Genomic DNA, 18,989 nt, shown 5'->3' with positions numbered 1-18,989 from the left:
AAGGACATGCTCTTACCTGCTGTGTTAGGCTGCCACACGATGTCTTATAAACAAACAATGGCAATGAATTTAATAATTTTTCTCTAATTTCTTCCCATAATTAAAAACGTCTTATTTGGATTGTGAAGCAACCAGCACTCCCATAACTGTTGATACGAATATAAATTAAAATGGTACAACTCAAGATGCTTTCATGGCTCAGTCAGTGGGTCGAGTGTCCAATTCTTGATTTCGGCTGAGGTCATGATCTCACGGGTCGAGACTGACCTCCTGTGCCATCACTGCAGACCCTGCTTTGGGATTTTCTCTCTCCCTCTCTCTTGCCCTTCCCTGGTGCTCAAAATAAATAAATAAACATTTTTAAAAAATAAAAAAAATGGTACAACTACTTTGGAAAACTAAACACATGCCTAATCAATAATCCAGCAATTCTACTCCTAAGTTTATACGCAATAGAAAGTGTCCATATTACACTAAAATACATGAATAAGAACATTCAAAGCTATTCATAAACACTCTGAGGTAGAACCAACTCAAGCATCCATCAACAACAGAACATATAAATAAACTGTAGTATAATCATATAATGGAATACTAGAAAGCAATTGTTCTCAAACTCCCTGGTCTCAGGAATTCTTTGACCTCTTAAGAAAACACTGAGGGGCACCTGGGTGGCTCAGCTGGTTAAGCGTCCAACTTCGGCTCAGGTCATGGTGTCGTCGTTCATGAGTTCAAGCCCCGTGTCCAGCTCTGTGCTGACAGCTCAGAGCCTGGAGCCTGCTTCGGTTTCTGTGTCTCCCTCTCTCTCTGCCCCTCCCCGCTCAAGCTCTGTCTCTCTCAAAAATAAACATAAAAAAAAAAAGAAAATATTGACGTTAACCATCCTCCCTTTTCTCTCCTCAAGGGCTTTAGTTTGTACATTATCACTATCAATACTTTCTCTTTTAGAAATTAAAACTGAGAAAACATTATACACCAATTGAATCAGTTATGAAAACCTTCCAACAACTAAAAGCCCAGGATCAGATGGCTTCACTAGTGAATTCTACCAAACACTTGACAATTAATGCCAATCCTTGTCAAGCTCTTCCAAAAAACTAAACATTTACAAACTCATTGTGTAGGGCCAGCATTCTGCCGTTAGAACTCTAGACAAGATGGGGAGCCTGGGTGGCTCAGTCAGTTAAGCATCTCTCTCTTGGTTTGGGATCAGGTGATGATCTCATGGTTTGTGATATCAAGCCCCACAATGGGCTTTGCACTGACAGCATAATGCCTGCTTGGGATTCTATGTCTCCCTCTCTCACTGTTCCTCCCCAGCTCAAAGGCACACACTCACTCTCTGTTTCAAAATAAACAAACATTAAGGGCGGAAAAAAAGTCTAGACAAGGGCACTACAGGAAAATTACACACCAATATGCTTGATTAACACAAATGTAAAAATCCTAAACAAAATACTTGCAAACCAATTTTAACAGCACATTAAAAAGATTATATACCATAATCAAGTGGGATTCAAGGACAGTTCAATAAAGGCCATACATGACAAGCCTACAATATAAACACCACATTCAATGGTAACAAGCTGAGGCAAGCTTTTTTATAATTCTCTAAGATTAGGAAAAAGGCAAGGATGCCTACTCTCACCACTCACATTAAAAACAGTACTAACGGGGCGCCTGGGTGGCGCAGTCGGTTAAGCGTCCGACTTCAGCCAGGTCACAATCTCGCGGTCCGTGAGTTCGAGCCCCGCGTCGGGCTCTGGGCTGATGGCTCAGAGCCTGGAGCCTGTTTCCAATTCTGTGTCTCTCTCTCTCTCTCTGCCCCTCCCCCGTTCATGCTCTGTCTCTCTCTGTCCCAAAAATAAATAAATGTTGAAAAAAAAAATTTTTAAAAACAGTACTAAAAGTCCTTGCCAGAGCAATTAGGTGTGAAAAAAACAATAAAAGGCATCCAAATCAGGAAGAAACACATCAAAATGACTCTGTTTACACTTAACAAGATATCATATATTGAAATCTCTAAAGGCACTACCAAAGGAAAAAAACAACAACATTAGAAGTAGTAAATGAATTCAGCAAAGCTGTAGGATACAAAATCAATACACAAAAAATCAGTTGTGTTTCTATATATTAACAATGACCTATTTAAAAAGGAAATTAAGAAAACTGACAATAGCATCAAAAAGAGTAAAATACTTAACAATAAATTTTAAAAAGGTGAAAGATACACTGAAAACTGTAAAACACTGATTAAAGAAACTGAAGATGACACACACAAAAAAGGAAAAATATTTTGTGTGCTTAGAATGGAAGACTATTGTTAAAATGTCCATAGTACTCAAAGCAATCTACAGATTCAGTGCAATCCCTATCAAAATACCAACGGCATTGTTCACAGGAAAAAAAAAAATCCCAAAATTCATATGAAGCCACAAAATACCCCAAATAGCCAAAGCAATCTTGAGCAAGAACTAAGCCCGAGCCATCACACTTCCTGATTTCAGACTATATTACAAAGCTATAGTAATCAAAACAGTATGATGCTGGCATAAAGACAGACACATAGACAAAAGGCCAACTAATTAGCCAACTAATCTTCAACAAAGGCACCAAGAATGCATAATGGAGATAGTCTTTTCAAAAAATGGTAATGAGAAACTGCACATGCACATGCAAAAGAATAAAACTGTACCCTTATGCACAAAAATCAACTCAAAATGGATCACAGACTTGAATGTAAGACCTGAAACCATAAAATTCCTAAAGGAAAACATAGAGGAAAAACTCCTTGACATTGGTCTTAGTGATGACTTTTTTGGTATGACACCAACAGCACAAGCAGCAAAAGAAATAATAAATAAGGTGGGGGGGACTACATCAAACTAAAAAGCTTCTGCACAGCAAAAGAAACCGTTCACAAAATGAAAAAGCAACCTACAGAATGGGAGAAAATTTTGCAAACCATCTCTGATAAGGAGTTAATATCCAAAACATATAAAGAACTCATATAAATCAGTAAGAAAACAGTCTGATTAAAAACTGGGTAGAAAACTTGAATAGACATTTTTCAAAAAAAGACATTGAAGTGGCTAATAGGTACATGAAAAAAAGTTTTTCATCACTAATCATGAGGGAAATATACAGCAAAACCACAATGAGATAGTGCTTCACACCTATTAGAATGGCTATCATCAAAAAGACAAGAGACACCAAGTGTTGGTGAAGATGCAGACCAAAGAAAATTCTTGTGCACTCTTGTTGGGAATGTAAACTAATATAGATACTATGGAAAACAGTATGAAGTTTCCTAAAAAAGTTAAAAATAGAAGTACCATGTGACTTAGCAAAGTAACTTCTGGGTATATATCCAAAGATGATGAAATGACTATCTCAATGAAATACCTACACTCCCATATTTACTGCAGTATTATTCACAATAGCCAAGATATGGCAACAACCTAAGTGTCCAACATGGATGAATGGTTAAAGAAAATGTGTATATGATATATATACACAATGGAATAATGTTCAGCCATTAAAATAAAAGAAAATCCTGACATTTGTGACAACCTTGACAGCATAATATTAAGTGAAATAAATCAAACAGAGAAAGACAAATGTGATATACATGTATTCCATACACGGAATCTAAAAACATTATACTAATAAAAACAGAGACTAGAAAGGTGGTTGCCAGGGTCTGAGGGCTGAGGGAGATGGGAGATGCTGGTCAAAGGGTACCAACTTTCAACTGTTAGATGAGTAAGTTCCAGGGATCTAATGTACAGCATGGTGACTAGAGTTAACAATATAGTATTATGTCCTTGAAAGTTGCTGTGAGAATAAAGCTTTAATGTTCTCACCGTAACAACAACAAAATGGTCATTATGTAAGGGACATATTAACTAGCCTTACTGTGATAAACATTTCACGATATATACTTGTATCAAATCATCACACTGTATACCTTAAACTTACATGATGATGTATGTCAATTATATCTCAATAAAGCTGGGGAAAAAAAGAGATGAATATGTACAGGTAACCCAAACAAGGTATCATCCAAAAATCACTTAGAATAGACATATCTTCTTATGGATAGTTCTAATGGACTATTCCAATGAATTTAAATAAAAATTTAAAAAATAAAATTAATTCAATCTCTAGAGTATATGCAACATGGTGAGGTAATAAGCATGGAATTACACCAGGCTCCCTCCCCCACCAAAATCAGGGAAAGCAGGTTTAAAGTGGGCTAAGTACGTACCACTAAATTCTTAAAGTAATCAATCAACCTGGTTTAAATAAAAACCAAAGGAGTAATATAATACATAGTATTCCTAAACAAAAATTTAGAAGTAGTTTGAAAGATTTGGCTAAAATAAATTATTCTCAAAACCCATTTGAAGGTGCCCTGACTATATTGTGTAAGGTTATCAAAACAATAAGAACAGCACTGATTTATCAACTAAACTGTAATACAATTTGGTCTTCAAAATTAATATGCATATATTACAACTGATACATGAGCTGCTTCTATCAAGAGATCTGTAATCAGAAAAATCTATTACCATCCAATGATAATTAAATTAACAAATGAAAATTCTTTTTGATAATACACAAATAATAGGTTTACTAACTTTGAGACTAAACAAGATGCACAGGAAGAACTGAGTTCATATATGTGCCATCAAGCATAGAATCATCATTTTTAACTTTATTTTTTTTTAATTTTTTTTTCTACGTTTTTATTTATTTTTGGGACAGAGAGAGACAGAGCATGAACGGGGGAGGGGCAGAGAGAGAGGGAGACACAGAATCGTAAACAGGCTCCAGGCTCCGAGCCATGAGCCCAGAGCCTGACGCGGGGCTCGAACTCACGGACCGTGAGATCGTGACCTGGCTGAAGTCGGACGCTCAACCGACTGCGCCACCCAGGCGCCCCTTTAACTTTAAATTTTGGCAGAGAACCTTCTCAAATATTCTAAATTCGAAAATTATCCAAGACTGTAACAGCCAGTATCTGAATTTGGAAAACATTTTGATTTTTTGTTTTCACTGAATCATTTTAACCAACCATACCAGGTATATATTCCAAGGAATTTCTTTCTGGTATATTTCCTGGTTAAATGACTTGAGTTTGGTATGTTGTAATTAACATTTTTCTCATTTTTAACCGTATGTTAAAAATTAGTACTGCTTCAATATCTTAACGGCATTAATACTATTTAAAATATTTAAAGAGGGCCAGTTTTTAAAAAGAAGTCCAATTTAGTTCCACATGATGGCATATGAGAACCACAAAAATCTTTTTCCAGATATGAATAGTATCAAATTTTCCTCTCTTGTATTCTCTCCACTTACAAAGACCCACAAGCCCCTTCCAAAAACAAACAAAAAACCCCTTTCTATCCTCCCACCTATAAAGATTTCCCTAGAAGAACAAAACAAAAAGCTAAAGGATGCTTACTATGACAGAAAGTGTTGGCAGGAGAATGCAAATTCAGCCTCCATTTCTCTACCAACACCCAGAGAGCTGCAGTCAGTCTTTTGACTTCTAATCTGGGTCCCCTTAGCTGTGAACACTGGGTTGTCTAACACAAAAGAGAGCCTGGAGCTCTAATATGTTTGCTTTCTCTTCTAAAGCAAAGATGTTTAAATTTCAAACTAGAGACAGCAAGTCCTAAATATTAACACAATCTGTCCCTTATAAATTACCTCCCTTTCCATTTCACTTGAAACACAGTTTCAACACTAACTATAGATAAGCTATGAAAAGAAAAAAACAATCTATTGTATATTAAAGCATATATGTCATCAGTATTCACAGAAATACTAGAAAATCTAGATTCCAATTAACTGTGACTCTTTTTAACTTATCATTTGTCCTTTATAAACAAAATAGTTTTTATTCTAAAAACAAAAGTTTTCAACAGATCAGGACCAGGTTGCTCACATATTTTCACTCTAAAAGCAGTAGGAAATTAACAAGGAAAAAAAGAGTAAGGGAAGAATTCAGTTAAATAAAGAAAACATAAAGAATTTTTGCTTAGTGTACAGGAAATTTTTCCCCGTTGTTCACCTGATATTGAGGGTAAAACACGTAACAAATAACTGAGAAAAATTTCAAGAAACTTTTTTAAGTTTATTCATTTATTTTGAGAGAGAAAGCCTGTGCACAAGTCAGGGAGGAGCATTAAGAGAGGGAGGATCCCAAGCAGGCTAAGCACGGTCAGCACAGAGCCCAAAGTAAACCTCACCACAGTGAGATCATGACCTGAGCCCAAATCAAGAGTTGAACCCTTAACGACTGAGCCACCAAAATGTCCCTAAAGGAACTTTAATAGAAATATTTTATTTGGACTCAAATATAAATTATTAAAGCTATTTTAAAATACAGCATTTTAATTATATCCCAATGTCTTCTGTATGTCTTATTCATCAATTCAACCAGTATTTATGTGCCAAGCATTAGAGTAAGCATGACTTGAATTTTATAATAACTGTCATTTTTGAGGGTTTTACATAAACACTGAACATAGTACACTATGAATAGGTAACACTTTAGCTCTATTTTACAGATGAGAAAAAAAGGAATTTAGAGAGTATAAAAGAACTTGCTCATGGATATACAAAGAGCTGTAAGGAACTAGGCTGGAAATCAAATCCAAGTAATGACTCTACTAATAGGAGTCACCACTACTTTAATCACTGTTCTAGATGGTCATAAGGAAACCATGGGAGACACACACAAAGCAATACTGGTTAATGATATAATGAAAGTACAAATAAAGTGCTTTGACAGCAAGACAGACGTGGTCACTGCCTTCCAGAAGTTCTCATACTAAGAGGGAAGTCAAAATATTTGATGCCAGTTTAAGTAGTAAAAGTGTATCTAATACTTAGACAAATTGTATTACTAAGGGCATATTTTAAAATCTAGAATTCATGAGGGCAGGCATTCAATTTCATTTCAATTTGAAACCTGTCAGACTTGATTTGGAAAAGAGGATTTCATTTCTTGTAATCTTTCAAAACAAGAACAGTTAGTTATCTGCAAACATGCAAAGGGAGGAATTACAAACACAGGATGTCTTCACAAAAGGCATCAAGTACCAGGAGGAATAAAACCATTCTTCAAGGGGGCCTGCAACAGGAAGATCTCAGGTCCCTCCCTCTAGCAATACTGAAATTTAGAGATTTTTTTTAGTCTATATATACCATCTACCATTAAGGTCTGTTACCTTCCTATCAAGTACAAATCGGAAAATGTTAAAAACAGAATTCAAGGAGTAAACAATAAATAGATTTTGCTTTTTAACGTAAAAAACAACTTGAAGAGACATAAATTTAAGATGTATAGGGTGTCAAGGAAACCGAAGGCGCGAAACTTGGTTTATAACACAACTACCAACTTAATGTTGAAGAGTCGGGGATGGATTGGGTACAAAGGAAGATGACTGTTAATCCTTAAACTACCACCCAAATTACAGAGAATTGGGATCTCTTTATACTAAACAGACAAAAATTTATTTTTATCGAATTCACTAGAATCCTTCCTTAGATCTGGGAGAAAGCAGCAGTATGCTTGGTAGGAGATGATTAAAGTCTAGTTTATGGAAATAGATTTTAAAGATTTTTAATTTTTTTTAATTAAAAAAAAAATTTAAGTTTACTTATTTATTTTGAGAGGGAGAGAGAGAGTGCGTGCACAAGCAAGCATGAGTAGGGTAGAGACAGAGAGGGGAGACAGAATTCCAAACAGGCTGCATGCTAACAGCATAGAGCCTGATGCAGGGTTCGAACTCACAAACGTGAGATCATGACCTGGGCTGAGATCAAGAGTTGGATGCTTAACCAACTGAGCCACCCAGGTGCCCCCAACTTTTTTTTAATGTTTATTTATTTTTGAGAGATCATATGAGCGTGAACAGGGGAGAGGCAGAGAGAGAGAGAGGGAGACAGAATCTGAAGCAGGCTTCTCGCTGTCAGGGCAGACCCCCACTTGTGGCTCAAATCCTGGAACACTGACATCATGACTTGAACTGAACTCAGACACCCAACCAACTGAGCCACCCAGGCACTCCGGAAATAGATATTAAAATAAGGTCGCAGAACTGAGCAACAAGCTACATGATGGTATAGAATAACCATATATAGTCTCTGGCACATTACCTCACCTCTTCTTTAAAATAACATGGAGGTGGGGTGCCTGGGTGGCTCAGTCGGTTAAGCGTCCAACTTCGGCTCAGTTCATGATCTCACGGCTGGTGGGTTTGAGCCCCAAGTCGGGCTCTGTGCCGACAGCTCAGAGTCTGGAGCCTGCTTCAGATTCTGTGTCTCCCTCTCTCTGCCCCTTCCCCACTCAGACTCTGTCTCTCCATCTCTTAAAAATAAATAAACATTAGAAAATAGTAATAATAATAAAAATAAAATAACACGGAGGCATCCACCACGGTTTTATATACACTTAAAAGGATATTCTAGGTGTATAAATAGGTCAGTCTATTGCATGTGTTTTGAAGTTCACACTATGGCTTACAGATTCTGAAAGCCTTCTTAGAGAAAGTTGCTAGAATTTGCATTGGATAAAGCACTCATGTAACTTTAGGAGATGTTACCATCCTGTAATCTTCCACTAGGAAAACCTGCTTAGGGCACTGTTTATTTCCTCCATCTAAATAGCAAGAGCAGAGAGCAGTGTCCAGCTACAGAAAGTCTACAACTTTCAGTTCAGTGAGACCCTCAGAATTCAATCTCCTCCTAAATATTCAGGCTAGATTACCATTTAGAATTAGAATCTCCAAAAGCTGCTCATGTCAAATGCAAGCTAAGGTGTGTACTAGTATCTCCAGAGTGGAGGTACAAACTGTCCAAGAGCAAAATACTTAGTTGCCGCAGATCTAAAAGCACAATTTAGGGATGGAACACCTGTACCATGTCAAATCATGACTATTATTTAATCTAATACTTATTCTGACTGACAAAGACCACAAAACAATTCATAGGAGAAGAAAATCTGGGGGATCTGCGAAGCTTTTTTTTACTTTGTCTCACTGTTAATGTAAAAATAAGTTTTACTTTTCATCACAACTAAGAGAGAGCAACACAAGTTGTAGCAAATATCCTCAGCATTATAAATAAGTTTATATATCCAATCCTGACTTACAGTTTGAAATTATTATAAAAACTATAAAGCAGAAAATGCCACTATACTGCTAAGTAGCCTGAAGTTTGGGGCCCTCTTCCTTCCAACATCTGAGGAAGACAAATGAAAAAGGAGTCACTTTCAGGTACAGAAGAGTTTTATTGAAAAACTGTAACGTAACTTTAAGTAATTGATGTGAGCAATCTAAAATAAATAACACTTTCCCAGGATTTCTAAACTGCTACACATGGAATTCAAAGGATGGCAGGAGCGAATTGTTTACAAAAAATATTTTTTTCTTTCCAAAGTTATTTATGGGTGAATTTGAAGAGAAGTAAATCAAAACACCGCTTTCACTGTATTACTCAGCGCTAGATGTTGATAGCAAACAATCAATAATTGTTTTAAGACACCCACTTAAAAAAAAAAAACCACAACTACAAAGATACTTGACCTTAACTAAGAAATGAAACCAATCCCAACTATTTCTAAATTTGACAATTTAAGCCGATAGAACAGGGTAACGAAAAGCCTTCATACACATCACAACAACGACTTCTGGATAAACGACTGTGGGAAACCATCCCAGTCTTAAGGACGTCAACCTAGAAACTTTAAAAATCCTACAAAACATTCTAACTTCCGAGCCAGTACCTCGATGCCCGACATGTTTCTACCTCCTTCGCTCTCAAAAGCCAGGTCCGCCCGGTCCCAGGGGCGCGGACCCGGGGACCCCAGCGCGGAGGGGACCAGGCGTTCTTGGCCTCGGCCCCGCGATTCTGGGCCGCTCCCGGCTGACTCAGGCGCGCGGACCGGGCACGGGCGACGCGGGAGCCTCCCTCACTCACCGTGAAGCGCTGGTCGCCGACGCTGCCCACGGAGAAGCAGTGGTCGCCAGGGTTCACAGCCCCGGTCAGCACCTGGTGCAGGTTCATGTCTGCGTCTTATTCCAGCAACGGACGCCGCGTCCGGCTCATGCCCAGGGTCGGCGGCCGCTTCCCTCCCTCCTTCCCTTAGGGGCGGCGGCCGCTCTTGGGCGGCGACGGAGGCAGCGACAGGCGCCAGGAGCCGGAGCCGCTCAGCCGGGGCCCGCAGTTCATCCCGAGCCCTGGCGGGCAAGGCCCGGAGGGGGCGGGCCGCCGAGAGGGCGCAGCGCCGCGCTAGTCCGCGCACCTGTCACAGCCAGCGGGAGGCCCAGGTGAAGCTCGGGGTCGACTCAAAGGCCGAGACCCCGGGCCGACTCACCGGCCAGCAGGGCCGCGGCGTCCACACACTTCCTCTGGGCTCGGGGTGGCTGGCCCTGACGGATCCCAGTGGCGCAGGCAGCACGCGCTCGCCTTCACCGCCTGACCTGTCCCTTCCCGGCTCCGGTGCCCGTCACCCCCACTGGCCTTTGCCGCTCACTACGCGTCGCTAAGTCCCTTCAGCCGAAATATCGCGAGGCTTTCCGCGATGAAGAGGGATACTGCGGTAAAGGACGCACTTTTTTCACCACAGTTTACAGATCAGCAAGTGGCTACGAAAACGCCTCGTCTAGTCAGATGCTGGCCAATCCCGAGCTCCAGTCTACGTAGGGCCCCGCCCACCACTGAGGACAGGCCAATCTCGTTGAGTCTGGTAAGTGAGTCTGTCGGTCTGAGCTGATCCAAAGTAAGGAGCCTAGCAGAAACCCAGTGAGCCCAGAATGAGGTGAGAGTTGTCAAAAAATGCTTTAGGTTACGGCTTAATCTGTCGGGCCAGAAAGCTTGAAAGGGAGAAGTGCATTATAAGTGGAGCTGCAGTGTCCTCTGTCCTGGTAGAAACTACAAGTCCCAACAGGCACTGCTCCGCTAAGGCGGCGCTTGTCGACTTCCAAGTAAATGTGACCCGTTCAGCATCTGTTATCCCGGCGTGTGGTTTCTCCTGCTTTACGCGCGTTTCCAGCGCACCAAACGGGGTTAATTTGAAAGACTTAAATACTCGACAAGTGTTCAAATGGAGTGTTTTCAGCTAAGTTTTCCTTAACCTACGTTTTGAACTAGTGCTGATAATAATATTGCAGCAGCCCTGCGTTGAGCGTTTGTTTGGGAAAAACCCAAGGATTCCAAAATGATTAGTGTCACAGTTACAACCGCTAGATACTCTCAGTGTATTTTGACACAAGTTTTGTGTTATTATCGATAACGGTCTGTTTATATGTCTCCTTCCGTATATTTAAGCCTCTTGAGTACAGACTGTGTGGTTCGCCTCTGTATTCCGAGTGTGGGGCTCAGGGCCAGCTCCACTGTAGGTGTTGAGTAAATGTTAAACGAGTGAATGTAGATAGGAACTCTCCACCCAAAAGGAGTAGTTTCTTAAAAACTGCTAAACTGATTTTTATATCCTTTTGCTGGGGTGAAAAAAAAAACACTTTCACACCAATACTTGGACGGGAGGAGTATTAATTTTATTTATGCTTTGCCAAAATGTTTTGTAATGTGTACATTTAATTTTGCAATAAAAAGTTACTTAAAAACCAAATTTAAGAGCCATCTCCCATTTTCAATTTGACAGATGTAGGTGAATTCCATTATTTATCCCAGTTTCTTTATCAAAAGAAGGGACTTAAAACTTAATTTGTTTTAAAAAACTATTTTATTGATATCTGACATACTTACAACTTAATCTGTATTTTAATTATTAATTTAAAATATTATTCAGGGTGGCTTTAACTTAATTTTATATTTAGACTCTAAATAACGTTTTCTCTGTGTTCCACCTAAATTGTATCTGGCCCAGCATGTTTTACTCATTCTGTCCTGCCCAGCTTTTACTTTTCAAGGGCATGCAGTATAGCAGAATAAAAGAAATTCAGTGGCCTGGTAGTTAGGAAATCTGAGATCTAGTGTTAATCTCACGTTGGCTGTGTGTCCTTGGAAAGGTTTTTGTTAACTTTCAGACTCGTTTTCCTCATCTGTAAAATCAGCAAGTTTAATTTATCAACAACATTTTCATTCCTGCAACTCAGTACATCTGTTAGTTTTAATTAAATTCCTTCAGCCTTCAGTTAGACTACCTGAGTCTGAATCCTGGCCTTACTGCTCACTTAGGTTATTTAATCTCTCTGTGCTTTACTTTCCTTATCTATGAACGGGAGATAGTAGTAGACTTTCTTCTTTTAATTATCACGAGGATCAAGTGAGAACAGTATTTGGTCCATAGAATTCAATAGATGTTAGCCATTATTACTATTATTACTATTATTAAATGAACTTAACCTTTTGAACTTTAATGAACTTAATGAACTTTAATGAACTTTAAATGAACTTACTCTTTCTAAGGTTTTCCAAATAGTGTCAAACCCCAGCACAAATCAGACTTTCCAGGGAAGCTTAAGACTACCACAAAAGTTCTGAGGATGTTATAGTCTATCTAAAACTATGGCACTACAATATCTGATGGAAAGCAAGGGTATTCTTTTGCTTCTTATTCATCAGAAATACTTCTACTACTTTATTAAATTGCCTGTTAAGCAACCTGTCTTTGATATAAAGCAGATGAACTGTTTCAGTGACACAACTAAATGCTTGTAATGTATCTTTTTTCTTCTACTGCAATTCTGGCCTACTGTCTGGTTTTATACAGCCCAGAATTGAGAATGCTGTTTACATTTTTAAATATAAAAAAATATATATGAATAGAAGAAGAATATTTAATGACACATGAAAATACATGAAATTCATATGTCCTTAAATAAAGTTTTATTGGGATACAGCCATGCATAGTCATTTAGGTGTTACCTATGGCTGCTTTCACACTACAAAGGCAGAGTTAAGTACACCTGACCTTGGAGCAATGCGGAAGAAGTTCTAGTCTTAAAGGGGAAGGAGGAATTTCTTTATACTCAGTGGGTGGTGACAGTGTAAAGAACAACAAACAGGCTAACTTCTGAGATCTTGGAGGCAAAAAAGGAATATGTATGAAGCCAATTCAGATTGGGAAGCAGTCATGCCTGTTCTTCACCCTCTGATTTCCAGAAATCCTTCTCATTACCCTTAATGTAAATTTCCTACCTTCCCAGTGCAAGTGCCAAGGGAGCCACCAGTTGGGACATCCGGCCCCATTGCCAACACTCACTTGATGAAGGAGGTTGGAAGTAAACAGAGTCCCTCATCCTATATCTAAGGCTGAATTAGGGGGACTGTGTTGCTGGCATTTCACACAAGCATTATGAACTTACTATTTCATCAAAATAATATGAGGGTTTCTGGTGCATCTAAGACACTGACTGCCCCAGGAACCCGCCTGAACTTTTAACAACAAGCTTGCTATCGCAAAATCTATCAGGGATATTACAGGTTACATAGATATTTGAGCAATGAAATAGGACCCTAATCATCATTTATAATATTGTTACCATAGAAAAATTAATTCTGATACCTCTTAAAATTTGGAGATTGTCATTAAATACTCTTGGCTCATACTCACTTGCTCAGTTGAGGAATTTTCCACCCATAAGCATTTAAAGGGCAGTTATTTATAAAAAGCTACTATTTTATTAAACACCCACTCTACACTGTCATACGTGTTTTATTTATTTCATTTAAATCTCAACAAACTCTTGAGGCACCTGGATGGCTCAATTAGTTTAGCATCTGACTCTTGATCTCAGCTTAGGTCTTAATCTCAGGGTCATGAGTTCAAGCTCTACATTGGGCTCCATGCTGGATGTGAAAGCCTACTTTAAAGATAAAAATTTAAAAATCTCAACAAATCTATAAAGGTAATATCTCTGTATTATAAATGAAGAAACCTAAACTTAAAAAGACTACATATTGACCAAGATCATATTAGATTTGGATCATATCACCACCCAAAGATTTGAACTCAGATTTCTTGGGCTGCAAAGACCCTCTAAGTGTTTTCCAAAGACCCCCGAATCCCAAAGTGAATACAGTCAGAGTCTATCACTTCCCTCCTTGCTAACAAGGTAAGAAGAGATAGGGAGGTGAGATGACTTCTTTAAGTAAGTCACTTCAGTGATTTTTCTAGTAGGAAGAACCATCTTCCCCAAACACTTTTCTCTTCCCCTTCCTAATGATGGAAGAAAAGCTGATCTCCTTACCTTGACCCACTCCCAAACTATAAAGACCATGCTTTGTTGAAAGTTAAAATCAACATTTCCAACCAAAATACTCCTGATACTTAGCCAATTAGGTAGATACTCACTTGGTTAAAGGCAAATATTTCTAGGAAAGTCTTGGAATTACCAGTAAGTCACACACATCAGTTGCAGCTTTAATCAGACTGTGACTGTCCTCATGCCTATTGGGACTTTTCTTCAGTGGGAAGGAGAAGTTGAGAGACGGGATTTTGCTCTCTCTCCCTTTCTCTTCCATTGTGGTGTGTGCCCTTGGCTGTTCTTTGCTGTGTCTTCTCACAAGACTTTGAAGATCAAACAATTCCTGGCCAAGAAACAAAAGTGGAATTTTCCCATTTCCCAGTGGATTTGGATGAAAACTGGTAGTAGAGTCAGGTATAACTCAAAGAGGAAACATTGGAGAAGAGTAATTTGGGTCTCTAAGGAGTCACATGAGATGATGCTCATTTATGCTGTTTCAAGATCACTTAACATCTTACTATCACTGAAAAAATCACTACCATCTTTACAGCTAGACATGTTTTATTGGGGGAATGCTTCTTTATTTTTTTATACTTCTGCACTAACAGGTTGGTTTCATAAAAAATATGTGTGAGCTTTTGTTTGGAAAAAAAGGGGAGCATACAGAAAGGAGAGGCCATATGGGAGACAGCAGCAGGGGGTTTTGTTTAACCAGGAGCAACTTGAGGGCTATGGAGTCTGGAAAAGTAATGAAGAAAAGGGACTGCCCCGATGAAAATCCCAGCAAGTTATTTTGTGGATACTGACAAATTGATTCTAAAGTTTTATAGGGAGGAAAAAGACCCACAACCAGTGAACACAATATTGAAGGAGAAGAACAAAGTTGGAGGACTGACATTAACCAATTTTAAGGCTTACTATAAAGATACAGCAATCAAGACAATGTGGTATTGGCAAAAGAATAGACAAACAAATCAGAGACAGAATAAAGAGCCCAGAAATAGACCCACATAAATATAGTCAACTGCTCTTTGACAAAGGAGTAAAGGCAATACAATGGGGCAAAGATAGTGTTTGCAACAAATGCAAAAAAAATCGACAACGGTATGCAAAAAATTAATCTAGACACACCTTAAACCCTTCACAAATACTAACTCGAAAATGGATCACAGACCTTGGCGCCTGGGTGACTCATTGGGTTAAGCCTCTGACTTCAGCTCTGGTCATTACCATGGTTTGTGGGTCTGAGCCCCGCATTGGACTCTGTGCTGACAGCACGGAGCCTGGAGCCTGCTTCGGATTCTGTGTCTCCCTCTCTCTTTGCCCATCCCCTGCTCATGCTGTGTCTGTTTCTCTCAATAAACAAACAAACAAACAAACATTGAAAAAAAATGGATCACAGACCTAAGTGTGAAATGCAAAACTATAAAAGTCCTAGATAACATTGGAGAAACCTAGATGCCCTTGGGTTTGATGTTGATTTCTTAAATGTAACACCAAGGGGACGATCCCTGAAAGAGACAATGGATAAGGTGGACTTCATTAAAATAAAAACTTTTGCTCTGTGAAAAACATGTCAAAAGAATGAGAAAATGAACCATAGACTGGGGGAAAATATATGCAAAAACCATATCTGATAAAAGACTGTTATCCAAAATACACAAAGAACTATTAAAACTCAACAATAAGAAAACAAACAACTTGAGATATTATTATACATCTATTAGAATGGCTAAAATCTCCAACGCTGACAACAGCAAATGCTGGTGAGGATATGGAGCAACAGGAACTCTCATTCATTGCTAGTGGGACTGCAAATTGGTCCCACATTGGAAAATAGTTTGGTGCTTTCTTACAAACTAAATAAACTCTTACCATTTGATCCAGCAGTCGGGCTCCTTGGTATTTACCCAAAGGAGTTGAACATGCATGTCCACACAAAATCCTGCACACAGATGTTTATAATAACCTTATTTATAATTGCCCAATGTGGAAGCAACCAAGATGTGCTTCAGGAGATAAACAGGTAAATAAATAAATTGTGGCACATCCAGACAATGGAACATTAGCCAGTGCTAAAAAGAAATGAGTTATTAAGCCATAAGAAGTCATGGAGGCATCTTAAATGCATATTACTAAGTGAGAGAAGCCAGTCTGAAAGGCTACACATTGTATCATTCCAGCTAAATGACATTCTGAAAAGAACAGAACTATGAAGACAACGAAAAGATCAGTGATTGCCTGGGATCGAGGGTGGGGATGAATTGGTGGAGCACAGAGGCTTTTCCAAAGGGCGTTGAAAATACTCTGGATGAGGGGCACCTGGGTGGCGCAGTCGGTTAAGCGTCCGACTTCAGCCAGGTCACGATCTCGTGGCCCGTGAGTTCGAGCCCCGCGTCAGGCTCTGGGCTGATGGCTCAGAGCCTGGAGCCTGTTTCCGATTCTGTGTCTCCCTCTCTCTCTGCCCCTCCCCCGTTCATGCTCTGTCTCTCTCTGTCCCAAAAATAAATAAACGTTGAAAAAAAAAATTTAAAAAAAAAAAAGAAAATACTCTGGATGATACTACAAAATGGACACATGTCCAAACCTACAGAATGTACACCATCAAGAATGAACTCTTAAGACTTTAAGGTACAAAACAGATAGATGAACATAAGGGAAAGGAAGCAAAAATAATATAAAAACAGGGAGGGGAACAAAACAGAAGAGACTCTTAAATATGGAGAACAAACAGAGGGTTACTGGACAGGTTATGGGAGGGGGGTATGGGCTAAATGGGTAAGGGGCACTAAGGAATCTACTCCTGAAATCATTGTTGCACTATATGCCAGCTTGGATGTAAATAAATAATAAATTAATTTACAAATATACCAAAAAAAAAAAAAAAATGTGAAGCTTACCTAATGTAAGCTATGAACTTTGGATGATTATTATGTGTCAGTGTGGGTTCATCAACTATAAAAAATTTATCACTCTGGGGCACCTGGGTGGCTCAGTCGGTTAAGCATTCAACTGTGGCTCCAGTTATGATCGCACAATTCATGAGTTCAAGCCCCACATCCCTGCTGTCATCACAGAACCTGCTTCAGATCCTCTGTCTCTCTCTCTCCCTCTCTCTCTGCCCCTCCCCTGCTTGCTCTGTTTCAAAATTAAACAGACATTAAAAAACATGTATCACTCTGGTGGAGGATGTTTATAATGGAGAAGCTATGCATGTGACAGCAGGGTTATTTGGAACACCTCTGTTCCTTCCTCTTAATTTTGCTATGAAACTAAAACTTCTCTAAAAAATAGCCTTAAAAAAAAACAATAAAACTCTCTCTGCCCCTCCCTCTCCCTGCACACACTCAATCTCTCTCTCAAAATAAATAAACTTAGAAACAAATGGCCTTAAAAAAAAAGAAGAAAGAATGGGGAGTAAGGTTTAGAAGTCTTCAGAGCATACCACTTCCCCCTAGCTAGAAAGGTGAGAAGAGGTAAGGGAGGTAAATTAATGAACAAAAATGTTGGGAATGTTTCTCAAGCGTGGCAAGGAATAATTACAAAATACTGAAATATTCTGAGAGCAAAGAAAACTGAAGTTGCGTGCAGAGGTGAAAATTTTTTTTCCCCTCCGGTTAGAGTATAAACAAACTTATCAGGAACTATGCTTGCACTCAATCATGTATGTGTTATGGAATAACTGATGAGGTAGAACATGAAATTTTCCAACAAAAGAAACTACCAGCCTCTTTTCTGCCTCAGACAACATAGCAAAGTGCCCTTGAAGCAATCTGTGTCTAGGTAAGAACCACTTAAGTGGCCCGTTTAATTATGCCATATAAGTGAGGCTATTTCTACGTAAAGGTAAGTGTAGCTGAGTCACACACGATCCACCAATATCTAACTAAATAATATATGCATATTTTTTTGGTAATTGATTTATTTATCTTGAGAGAGAGAAAGTGTGCACGCTTGCACACATGAGCACGAGTGAGGGAGGAGCAGAAAGAGAGGGAGAGGAAATCCCAAGCAGGCTCTGCACTATCAGCACAAAGCCCAACTCTGGGCTCAAACACGCAAACCATGAGGTCATGACCTGAGCTGAAATGAGAGTCGGATGCTCAACCATCTGAGCCACCCAAACACCTGCCCCCCCCCCCAAAAGAGTATTATTAAAAACAGCACAATTTTGTCAGTAACAACTACATTAGGAAAGCAAAACAACCTCACAAGATAAACTAGAAAAAGTGATGGCCAACTGCACAAGTCCAAGTTTCTGCTGATGGTTAGCATGGTTCTCTGAGAAGCAGTCCTTGAAAGTTACAAACACGTCATGAGAACTCTCACACATAATCTCAAATTTAGAAAAAGGGGACTAAGTGTATCCTTATTTTTACCACCACCCCCCCTCCTCCTTCTGCCTAGGGAAGTGGAAACAGATGCTAGAGAGAGATGGATGAAAGGAATACAACCTAAACTGCCTCTCTCTGGTCAATGCTTAGGCTCCAGGGCCCTACCCTGTAGTGGAGATTAGCAGTGGTAGCTCTCAGGAGAACAGGATTATGAGCCTGGCAAGTGTCTGAGAGTACAATGGAAGTAGATTACAGAAGTCTACAAAATCCTACCGGACTATGTGCCCTTAATTGCTGGGCAGTACTGCTCACCTTGGGTTCCCTGGCCACTATAATTGATTCAGGAACGGACCCCGGCTGCGTGGGTCAGGATCCTTCTCTGGGATTTTTCTGCAGCGGGTAGCAGGGAACTCTTGCATTGTTT

At 39.3% G+C, this 18,989-nt stretch overlaps 1 protein-coding gene across 4 annotated transcripts in view; it reads right to left on the bottom strand.

The window, feature by feature from the left end:
- Positions 1–10,627, bottom strand: part of DMXL1 (Dmx like 1) — a 134,005-nt gene extending 123,378 nt beyond the window's left edge. For 2 of the 4 annotated variants that reach the window (XM_053220029.1, XM_015076693.3), the window contains exon 1: positions 10,000–10,626. In XM_053220029.1, the coding sequence (XP_053076004.1) occupies positions 10,000–10,086 (87 nt within the window). In that variant the 5' untranslated portion in view covers positions 10,087–10,626. Of the gene's footprint in view, positions 1–9,999 lie in introns of all 4 variants that reach the window. The other 2 variants (XM_027076847.2, XM_015076694.3) reach the window with 2 other exon arrangements.
- Positions 10,628–18,989: the final 8,362 nt, after the last annotated feature.

This window comes from Acinonyx jubatus, chromosome A1 (genome assembly GCF_027475565.1).
Source record: "Acinonyx jubatus isolate Ajub_Pintada_27869175 chromosome A1, VMU_Ajub_asm_v1.0, whole genome shotgun sequence".
NCBI lineage: Eukaryota > Metazoa > Chordata > Mammalia > Carnivora > Felidae > Acinonyx > Acinonyx jubatus.
The sequence above is the reverse complement of the archived record's forward strand: the minus strand, read 5'-3'. Positions and strand labels throughout refer to the sequence as shown.